General features: G+C 35.3%; 1 protein-coding gene and 1 pseudogene across 1 annotated transcript; one reads left to right on the top strand and one right to left on the bottom strand.

Annotated features, from left to right (window-relative positions):
* Positions 1–2,968: 2,968 nt before the first annotated feature.
* On the bottom strand, positions 2,969–12,010 carry LOC142230822 (alpha-tocopherol transfer protein-like). The gene is made up of 6 exons (XM_075301447.1): positions 11,965–12,010; positions 11,658–11,747; positions 10,663–10,822; positions 3,675–3,756; positions 3,289–3,597; positions 2,969–3,163 (listed from the first exon to the last, which is right to left on the bottom strand). The coding sequence occupies exons 1-6, from the start codon at positions 12,008–12,010 to the stop codon at positions 2,996–2,998; spliced, it is 855 nt and encodes a 284-aa protein (XP_075157562.1). The 3' UTR covers positions 2,969–2,995.
* On the top strand, positions 4,585–5,443 carry LOC142228836 (small ribosomal subunit protein uS2-like; annotated as a pseudogene).
* Positions 12,011–12,027: the final 17 nt, after the last annotated feature.

Genomic DNA, 12,027 nt, shown 5'->3' with positions numbered 1-12,027 from the left:
AATGACGCTATCCTGAAACTTGGCACAGATTCGTTTTATGTTTGCAGGCAGGTCAAGTTCGAAGATGGGCTATATCGGTCCAAGTTTTCATATAGTCCCCATATAAACCGACATTCCGATTTGGGGTCTTGGACTTATAAAAACCGTAGTTTTTATCCAATTTGAAATTGGGAATCTAGAGTTATTTTAGGACCATAAAAGGGTGTGCCTAAAATGGTGCTTATCGGTCCATGTTTTGGTATAGTCCCCATATAGACCGATCTCCCGATTTTACTTCTTGGACTTCTGGAAACCGTATTATCAATCCGATTTAACTGAAATTTGAAATCTAGTGGTATTGTAGTACCAACAAGTATATATGGCCGAAAGTTCGGCCAGGCCGAATCTTATGTACCCTCCGCCATGGTTTGCATAGAAACTTCTACGAAAGACTGTCATCCACAATCGAATTACTTGGGTTTTGGTATCTTAAATCGTTTTCTAAATTGTGAGTTAGTCCATACGTGGTATATATTAGACAAAAAAGGTATGTGTAGGTAAGTCTACAAATAATTACGAATCGATATGAACTTTTGCACGGTACGTAGAGAGTCAGAATTGAAATATGGAGATCGCTTATATGGGTGCTATATACAATTATGAACTTGATATGGACCAATTTTTTTGTGAGTGGGGATCGATTTATGTGAGGGCTATATATAACTATAGACCGATATGGACCTAGTTAGGTATGGTTGTTAACGGCCATATACTAGCACAATGTACCAAATTTCAACTGACTCGGATGAAATTTGCTCCTCCAAGTGGCTCCAAAACCAAATATAGGGATCGGTTTATATGGGGCCTATATATGATTATGGACTGATATGGACCACTTTTGGCATGGTTGTTAAATATCATATACTATGTTACCATCACGTACCAAATTTCAACCAGATCGGATGAATTTTGCTTCTCCAAAAGGCACCGGAGGTCAAATCTGGGGATCGGTTTATATAATTATGAACCGATTTCGACCAATTTTTCCATGAGTGTTTGAGGCTATATATTAACACCACGTACCAAATTTCAACCTAATCGGATGAATTTTGTTCTTCCAAGGGGCTCCGGAGGTCAAATCTGGTGATCGGTTTATATGGGGGCTATATATAATTTTGGACCGATGTGGACCATTTTTTGCATGGTTGTTAGAGACCATATACTAACACCATGTACCAAATTTCAGCCGGATCGGGTGAAATTTGCTTCTCTTAGATGCTCCGAAAGCCAAATCGGGGGATCGGTTTATATGGGGGCTATATATAATTATGGACCGATGTGGACCAATTTTTGCATAGTTGTTAGAGACCATAGACTTACACCATGTACCAAATTTCAGCCGGATCGCATGAAATTGGCTTCTCTTAGCAAGCCAAATTTGGGGGTCAGTTTATATGGGAGCTATACGAAAAGTGGACCGATATGGCGCATTTGCAATACCATCCGACCTACATCAATAACAACTACTTGTGCTAAGTTTCAAGTCGATAGCTTGTTTCGTTCGGAAGTTAGCGTGATTTCAACAGACGGACGGACATGCTTAGATCGACTCAGAATTTCACCACGACCCAGAATATATATACTTTATGGGGTCTTAGAGCAATATTTCGATGTGTTGCAAACGGAATGACAAAGTTAATATACCCCCCATCCTATGGTGGAGGTTATAAAAAGGGGGCCAACTGAACTTTATTTTAGTTCATGAAGATTAGTTGATTTTAGTTAATTTTTTCCCAATGTGAGCAAATGTTCTGAGTTCATAAGTTTGTCAAATGTGTAAATTTTAGTTAAATTGTATCTGTCTTGAACTTCGCACAGCGCTTAAGACATTTTAACAGTTTCTAATTCCAGTTTTTTTTTTTCAATATATAAAATTTTCTTAAACAACAGAAAAAAAATCTATTATTTTTAACATTTTTTTTTTCAATTTGACAAAAATTATTAACTTATTTGTAACATTTTACAATTTGGAAAATATTTTAATTAAAATTTCCTAAAAAACTACATTTTCTTTCATGGTGGGTTCACTTTTTTTTCTGGGTGTAGTTTCCCATTATTTAAGAAAAATTATAAATGTGGAGATTTGTCGAATTTTTATTACAATGATTCATGGTACAATAATTCCCAGGTAGTTGCAGTATTACAAAAAAAAAACAGAATTCAAGTACATCCAAATGTCAGTTTTGTTTATAATTGTAATGTTAGTAAACAAAAGATATTAAATATTTTCAATTTGTTTTGTTTATATTTTAATGTTAGTTACCAATAGTAACCTAAGTAACCAATAGTTACCTCTGTAACCAATAGTAACCATACACATTTTTGACAATAGTAATCTGTGGAATGTAAAATGTAACCAATAGTAACAAGACATGTTTTTGACAGTTGGATGTACTTAGCTGTGGACAGCTGACTGTGATGTAGTACCTTTAGTAGTTTTATAATGCTATGATTATTTTATTTTATCTATCAAAAAATAAAATTAAGTGATTGTGGGTATATGAAAAGATGATGCACAATGATGGTGAAAAATTCTTCAATTTGGAAAGAATAATTCTCGTATGTAATTTCAATAAGAAATTAGCATAATATAAATCCTAAAATGAATTATATCCCACCGCTAGATTTACACTAAAGTCTATGGCAATTTGAATTAGCCAGCGATGAAACCTGTGTATAGTCAGGCTTGTTTAGATTGGTATCTGGCATTTTCTTTTCAATAACCTAATAGTATCAATTGCCTTAATCTTATTGTCCAATAAGGTCGAATTGAGGCTGTAATAATTTGTAGTATAAAGAATTTGTACATTAAACCAGCCTGCATTGATATCAGACTAACATAAAAATTATGTGAATGTTACAAAAAAAAATCCAAATTGACATTTTCACTATTTATTTAGTTTCCAATAGTCCGAATCCATTAATAAATCCCTATAAAAAAAATAGGTCAAAATTATTAAATGATTAATTTATAATATTTGCTATACCTTTGATTCATTAGTGTTTCCCTATACCGATTGGCTAGTGCCTTTAACTCTCCAGCTCGGCCACCATATTCATTAGGTAGCATATCTTTTGGAACATGCTGATATAGGCTATCTAAACCTTCAGTGTGACATATTATCTAGAGAAAAGAAAAAATAAAACGCTTTCGTTAAAAAAAAATTAAAGAGATAACATTGCGTTGGCAATGACTTTGTGAACCAGGGCTGTGTAGTGATCTGTATAAAATTATGATATAATTCTTACCAACGCATACAGGTCCTTGCTCATAAATGGCTTAATTATGGCCAATATTTTATTAATGTAAGTGGGACAGTTAATTAGATGTATCGCCTTAACCGTATCCGGAAAGGCTTGATAGAGATATTTGAAGATAACCATCATAGTTCGAAATGTACAGCATGCCATAAATTTCATTGTAACACCATCCAAGTCGACAATCAAAACTTCCCCATCAGATATTTTGCCTTTGTTACCATCGATCAATACATCAGGTCGACAGAAACGACTATCATTTATCATTATGTAGGTCTTAATATCTTCAGTGAAATGAATCTAAACGTGAGAGGAGAGAAGAGAGAGGATTAATTTCTAAATAATCCAAGCGATTAAATAATTGCTATGACATTTACCATTTTTGGCTCTGGATTAAAGAAATGTACAACGGTTACATGAAAATTTGTAGGTGTTAATTCTGTTAGAGGGATTATGTGTCTGAAAATAAGAAATCGAGAATTAAATTTTGTGACTTGTAGTTTCTCAAGAAGTAAAATCTCTCTAAGGAAAGTCCAAAGTCGGGTAGGGCCGACTATACCCTTCAACACTTAAATCATACTCTACTATATCAATATAACCATGCTAACCATTGCACCATGGGAGCCACCGTGGTGCAATGGTTAGCATGCCCGCCTTGCATACACAAGGTGGTGGGTTCGATTCCTGCTACGACCGAACACCAAAAAGTTTTTCAGCGGTGGATTATTCCTCCTCAGTAATGCTGGTGACATTTCTGAGGGTTTCAAAGCTTCTCTAAGTGGTTTCACTGGAATGTGGAACGCCGCTCGGACTCGGCTATAAAAAGGAGGTCCCTTGTCATTGAGCTTAACATGGAATCGGGCAGCACTCAGTGATAAGAGAGAAGTTCACCACTGTGGTATCACCATGGACTGAATAGTCTAAGTGAGCCTGATACATTGGGCTGCCACATAACCTAACCTATTTAACACCGTCTCCTCGACGTATTCTATCATTCCTGTATAATTCGTAGCCATGAATACTCAAAAAGTTGTCGGAGACAGTTTCACAAAGCCAAGTCTCTGATACACATATAACATCCATACAATTATTAATAATCAAAGATACAATGAATTACTCTAGTTTTAAAACCACTGTGCATTATTGTGAATTGTAAATTATTATTGAAATATTTCTTGGCAAGTGAAAGAAGAAAACTCAGCCACTTACATTTACACATTAAAACGGTGAGCACATACAAGAATCCCAAATATACCCGAACTTAAACCTAACATATTTCAGCTCCCAGTGGCATCCACAACGTTGCGTTACTCTTAATACGTTAAAATGTCGGGAAGTTTAGATATTTTGTCCCTCAAAGAGGAAGATGTTACCAAAATGTTGGTAGCTACTACCCATTTGGGCTCTGAGACCGTCAATTTCCAAATGGAACAATACGTCTACCAGCGCCGCACTGATGGTGTTAACATCATTAACATTGGCAATGTCCTGGGAAAAATTGGTCTTGGCTGCACGTGCTATTATTGCCGCCATCGAACATCCATAAGATATCTTCGTGATCTCTTCTCGTCCTATTGGTCAACGTGCTGTGTTGAAGTTCGCTAAATACACCGACACTACCCCCATTTCCGGTCGTTTCACACCTGGTGCATTCACCAATCAAATTCAACCTGCTTTCCGTGAACCACGTTTGTTGGTTGTCACCGATCCCATGACTGACCATTAACCCATCATGGAAGCTTCTTATGCCAACATCCCCGTTATTACTTTCGTCAATACCGATTCTCCTTTGCGTTACATCGATATTGCTATTCCATGCAACAACAAATCACCCCACTCCATTGGTTTGATGTTGTGGTTGTTGTCTCGTGAAGTTCTCCGTTTGCGTGGAACCATCTCCCCCAACATGAAATGGAACGTTCTTGTTGACTTGTTTTTCTACCGTGATCCTGAGGAAGCTGAAAAGGAAGAAGCTGCTGCTAAGGAACTTATGCCCGCCGCTAAGGTTGAAGAGCTTGTTTATCATCCCGTTGATGAAGCCTCCAACTGGGCTGAAGAAGGTGCTATTGGTGTGGCTGCTGCCGGTGCTGAAGACTGGAATGACGATACCGTCAAGTCCTCCAGGGGTAACGATGCCAACTTTTAAATTTGCATTTTATAAGAAATGTTTTTACATAAAAGCAAAATACCCTCTTTTTTCACTTCTCTATCCATTGCCCATGATATCTCTTTCCGAGAGATATTGTGTCTGGCTCAGTTTTCAAATATTGAATTCCTCTTATTGAAGCCCCTTGCGTCTCGGAAGTCGACTTCAGCAACCTGCTCCACATACAGTCCACTCAAACATCGGTAAAAAGGTATACGTCTCCATAGCTCTTGTCCCGATTACCCCTCTTACTTATCTTAACAACAATAGTTTTCTAAGTGCACGCAGAGAAGAAACATGATTGCCACAATCATATTCGAAGAGCAAAATAATATGATAGCAGCTATTTTTGCGGCGACCATGTAACATTTTAACCTGCAACCATGTTGGCTCAGTGAACATGGTTCTAAGAAAAATACAATTGTCCTCATCTAAAATGTTATTATATTGATTAAAAGAATTTTGTTTCCATTAAAAGACAATGGTCACGATCTAAAATGTTATGTTATTCGTCAAAAATGTTTTTCTTCTAGTTAAAAGAACATGGTCACAACCTAAAATGTTTTGATTTTTATGAAAAAACTTTTTTCGTCGTCGAAAAAAGGACGCCACTTGAGAAAAGAAAACACAAAATCAACTTTATTTATTTGTTTTTATTTATTTACAAACTAATTCATTGTTTATTTGTATTTATAATGTCGTGCAAGCAAACTTCACATATTTTTACACACTCTAGTCATTCTCTAATCATTCCATATTTACTTCGTGCCCATCAAATGTACATACGCAGACATCATGTAACTGCAAATAAAAATAAATTATACCATATATCAAAATGCAGAACAAAAACCAGGTATATTTTTTCAATTACACTTTCCTTTTTGGTATTCACATAAAACCACGTGCCATTTCTGAATAAATAAATTAACACAAAACACAATAATTCCGTATTCTCCGTCCATTCCAAGAAACAATCAACACACGACTGACGCGCAAAATGAAAATCGTGTGTACCTGCTCAATGTTTTTATAAAATTCTTGTCGCTGCAAAAAAATTAAAAAATTAAATGGTCACGAAAACAATGTACATGGTCTTTATGGCCATGTAATGGTTGTAGACATGTCTATACGTAAACTATAAAAATATTTTTTTCTCTGCAAAAAAGTAAAAAAATTGAATGGTCAGATACATGATTTTCCTGACCATATAATGGTCTCAAATTCTATCATTTAAATAATAGAACATGTTTGCGGCATTTGAGAACCATTTAAATGCTTATTGCCAACATATATTTTTCTCCGCTCGAAAATTATTTTTACAAAGACAAAATACATGGTTTTCGCGACAATTACATACTCTAAATAAGCATTAAATGGATGCGGCAACCATGTCCAAACATGTTTTTTCTGTGCGTGTGCAACACGTTACAATTAAGTTAATTATTTTTGCCATATTGTGGATAATTTTTTAAAAATGATAATTTTTTAAAATTTACTCTTTTGAGACTTTTGAAAACCATTTAAGTAAACTTCTCCCATTTTAGAAAAATATGAACTATTTTTATTTTTATACACCCAGAGAAGGAATATAATCACCTCAACCATGTATTAAGAGCAAAATGTTATTTTTGGGTGGTGACCATGTAACATGGTTTTCGCAACCATGTTATTTTCTCGGAAAGCATGTATCTGATTTCGGCAAGCAGGTTATATTTGACGAGAAAATAACATTTTAGTGACAAACATGTTACATGGTTACCATACAAAAATAACATTTTGCTCTTGAAACATGTTTGAGGTGATCATATTCCTTCTCTGCGTGTACCCTCCACCATAGGATGGGGGGTATATAAACTTTGTCATTCCCTTTGTAACAAAGTATGTATATTCTGGGTCGTGGTGAAATTCTGAGTCGATCTAAGCCTGTCCGTCCGTCCGTCTATTGAAATCACGCTAACCTCTGAACGAAACAAGCTATCGACTTGAAACTTGGCACAAGTAGTTGTTATTGATGTAGGTCGGATGGTATTGCAAATGGGCCATATCGGTCCACTTTGACGTATAGCCCCCATATAAACGAACCCTCAGATTTGGCTTGCAGAGCCTCTAAGAGAAGTATATTTCATCCGATCTGGCTGAAATTTGGTACATGGTGTTGATATATGGTCTCTAACAACAATGCAAAAATTGGTCTACATCGGTCCATAATTATATATAGCTCCCATATAAACCAATCCCCAGATTTGGCTTGCGGAGCCTCAAAGAGAAGCAAAATTTCATTCGATCCTACTGAAATTTGGTACATGGTTGTGCTATATGGTCTCCAACAACCATGCAAAAATTGGTCTACATCGGGTCATAATTATATATAGCCCTTATATAAACCGATAGCCAGATTTGGCTTGCGGAGCCTCAAAGAGAAGCAAATTTCATTCGATCCTGCTGAAATTTGGTACATGGTTGTGCTATATGGTCTCCAACAACCATGCAAAAATTGGTCTACATCGGTTCATAATTATATATAGCCCCCATATAAACCGATCACCAGATTTGGCTTGCGGAGAAGCACATTTCATCCAATCCGATTGAAATTTGGAACATGGTGTTAGAAAATGTCTCTTACAACTGTGCCAGAATTGGTCCATATCGGTCGAGCCACCGTGGTGCAATGGTTAGCATGCCCGCCTTGCATACAGAAGGTCGTGGGTTCGATTCCTGCTACGACCGAATACCAAAAAGTTTTTCAGCGGTGGATTATCCCACCTCAGTAATGCTGGTGTCATTTCTGAGGGTTTCAAAGCTTCTTTAAGTGGTTTCACTGGAATGTTCGGGAATGTTCACTGGAATGTTCGGCTATGAAAAGGAGGTCCCTTGTCATTGAGCTTAACATGGAATCGGGCAGCACTCAGTGATAAGAGAGAAGTTCACCATTGTGGTATCACAATGGACTGAATAGTCTAAGTGAGCCTGATACATCGGGCTGCCACATTACCTAACCTAACCTAACCATCGGTCGATAATTATATATATAAACCGTTCTCCATATAAACCGTTCTCCAGATTTGAACCCCGGAGCCTCTTGGAGGAACAAACTTCATCCGATCCGGTTCAAATGTGGAACGTGGCGTTAGTATATGGTCTCTAACATCCATGCAAAAATTGGTCCACGTAGGTTCATAATTATATATAGCCCCCATCACCAGATTTGGCTTGCGGAGCCTCTAAGAGAAGCACATTTCATCCAATCCGGTTGAAATTTGGAACATGGTGTTAGAAAATGTCTCTTACAACCGTGCCTGAATTGGTCCATATCGGTCGATAATTATATATAGCCCCCATATAAACCGTTCTCCAGATTTGACCCCCGGAGCCTCTAAGAGAAGCAAGTTTCATCCGATCCGGTTGAAATTTGAAACATGGTGTTAGTATATGTCTCTAACATCCGATCCGGTTGAAATTTGGAACGTGGTGTTAGTATGTGGCCGCTAACAACCATACCAAAATTGGTCCATATCGGTCTATAGTTATATATAGCCAATCCCCAATCACACAAAAATTGGTTCATATCGGTTCATAATCATGGTTGCCACTCGAGCCGAAAATAATCTACCAAAATTTTATTTCTATTGAAAATTTTGTCAAAACTTTATTTCTATAGAAAATTTTGTCAAAATTTTATTTCCATAGAAAATTTTGTCAAAATTTTATTTCTATAGAAAATTTTGTTAAAATTTAATTTCTATACAAAATTTTGTCAAACTGAATTATATACGGTTTTTTTTATACCCTGCGCCACACTGTGGAACAGGGTATTATAAGTTAGTGCATATGTTTGCAACACCCAGAAGGAGACGAGATAGACACATGGTGTCTGGCAAAAATGCTCAAGGTTGGCTCCTGAATCGATATAGCGATGTCCGTCTGCCCGTGAACACATTTTTGTAATCCAAGTCTAGGTCGCAGTTTTAGTCCAATCGACTTCAAATTTGGCACAATTATGTGTTTTGGCTCAAACTAGAACCCTATTGATTTTGGAAGAAATCGGCTAAAATTTAGATATAGCTCCCATATATATATATATATATATATATATATATATATATATATATATATATATATATATATATATATATATATATATATATATATATATATATATATATATATATATATATATATATATATATATATATATATATATATATATATATATATATATATATATATATATATATATATATATATATATATATATATATATATATATATATATATATATATATATATATATATATATATATATATATATATGGGAGCTATATCTAAATTTTAACCGATTTCTTCCAAAATCAATAGGGTTCTAGTTTGAGCCAAAACACATAATTGTGCCAAATATGTGTGTGATATGGTATCGAAAATTTAGATCTACAAAGTGGTGCAGGGTATAATATAGTCGGCCCCGCCCGACTTTAGACTTTCCTTACTTGTTTTATTTAATATATACAACGCGTGGACTTACTTACAATTTAGAAGGCGGTGTTAGGAGGTTTTAAGATACCTTGCAAATGTTACCGCATCCCAAGTAATTCGATTGTGGATGACAGTCTTTAGAAGAAGTTTCTATGCAATCCATGGTGGAGGATACATAAGCTTCGGCCTGGCCGAACTTCCGGCCGTATATACTTGTTTTGTGTTAAATTGTGCACTATATTTGTGTACGACTTTTTTCCAATTATGAACTCACAGTTCCTCCGATAAAAACTCCGATTACAGGACAATTAAAAGTCAATTCAAGTCAATTCGTTATATTGTTTCAACTGGCGAACGGGCGGACGGACGGACATCTTGGATATCTTGTTATTAGATTTAACACCCACCGTGGTGCAATGGTTAGCATGCCCGCCTTGCATACACAAGGTCGTGGGTTCGATTCCTGCTACGACCGAACACCAAAAAGTTTTTCAGCGGTGGATTATCCCACCTCAGTAATGCTGGTGACATTTCTGAGGGTTTCAAAGCTTCTCTAAGTGGTTTCACTGCAAGGTGGAACGCCGTTCGGACTTGGCTATAAAAAGGAGGTCCCTTGTCATTGAGCTTAACATGAAATCGGGCAGCACTCAGTGATAAGAGAGAAGTTCACCAATGTGGCATCACAATGGACTGAATAGTCCAAGTGAGCCTGATACATCGGGCTGCCACCTAACCTATTGTATACTTACGCAAAGGCATATGTATTCTCGGTATCTTTGTCTGTTGGATCACGATTTGCAAAAATATGTGGATTTTTTAAACGTATGCTATAGTTCACTTCAATCAATTCCTTTGTTTTCTCAACACCTTTTAATGATCGTTTATATAAACGCCATAATAGAGTACGATCTATAAAAAAAAACAAAGGAAGTAAAAATAAATAAGTTAAGTTAGTGTCAGACTAATGGAGTTACAAAAAAGAGCCAAAAATTCATATTATGGTTAAAAATTGTAATAAATATTTTCCCATTTCAACTTAGTGTTGCCAGTAATAATTTTAATCAGAAGTTTATCCTGCGGGAACTATTATTATCCCATGAAAATTTCTTAACTTCTCCACCCTAAGGTAGTGATCAAGTTCACTGAAAATACAGTGAACCCACCAGGAAGAAAACTTTCGGTTAATTTTAGAAAATGTTGAACATTTTTAGAAAATTTTAACAAAACAGTAATACAAACGCTGGCATCACGCCGATATCATTAAAATAAGCGAATATTTTTCCAAAAATTGAAGAAAATTTATTAGACGTAATTAAGTTTTTTCACGTGTTAAAGAAAAATTTGTAGTTTCAAGGAAAAAAATTGGAGTTCAAAAATGCAAGAATGTCTTTAGTGACATACGAAGTTCATGATGAACGCATTTGTATTAAAATTGGCAAATTTTAAGAAATTCTGAACTGTTTTGTGGAAGACACAAATTTAGTTAACCTCTATGCTTCATTTGTGTATATATTTTTCCTCGGTTTTAACTAACGTACTCAAAAAATTATAAGAGTAAAGGAAACTTTCTCCAAATATAATAATTCCATGAATTAAAATTAAGTTAAATTGGCTTTAGTGAAATTGTAAGATCCCTTTTTTTTGAGTGTTGGATTCACATTTCTAATCAGATCTTATCGAGATTTTCAGTTTTCAGTTTCCAATATCACTAAATATTGATTTAATTGCCTTTATAGTAACAAACAGCGTGGAACGCTGTTTTGTTTTGTTATTAATGTTGCCAAAAAAACCAAAGGGCCTTTGATAAACAGGAATTGTTCAATTCGTTTATTCACTAAAAATTACAATAAATAAATTATATGTAATACAAATTAAATTAAAGAACTTACAATTGTAGACCCTTCCGCAACATTGAAAATTCAAACACAAATGAAAAAGTAATAGAGAAAATTAAGTTTCAATAATTTCAAAAACAAAGTCTACTACGATGAAAACTAATTTATATAAGTACATATGTTCAAATAAAGAATTAAAAAACCAGTATAACAAACCTACTATAACAAAAAATAATACTACGGTCAAATCTGTATATAACATCCCCGCCCCCGTGAATT

The sequence above is a fragment of the Haematobia irritans genome, chromosome 3, assembly GCF_050003625.1.
Source record: "Haematobia irritans isolate KBUSLIRL chromosome 3, ASM5000362v1, whole genome shotgun sequence".
Classification (NCBI taxonomy): domain Eukaryota; kingdom Metazoa; phylum Arthropoda; class Insecta; order Diptera; family Muscidae; genus Haematobia; species Haematobia irritans.
Note: the sequence above shows the minus strand (reverse complement) of the source record. Positions and strands in the feature narration are given on the sequence as shown.

Bases quoted from the DNA above. Each gene is read 5' to 3' on its own strand.
- LOC142230822 (XM_075301447.1), bottom strand. From the start codon at position 12,010: ATGTTATATACAGATTTGACCGTAGTATTATTTTTTGTTATAGTAG. The intron at 3,598-3,674 runs GTAAATGTCATA...TCTCACGTTTAG, and splicing joins TTAATCCAGAGCCAAAAATG to ATTCATTTCACTGAAGATAT. The intron at 3,164-3,288 runs GTAAGAATTATA...TCTTTTCTCTAG, and splicing joins GCAAGGACCTGTATGCGTTG to ATAATATGTCACACTGAAGG.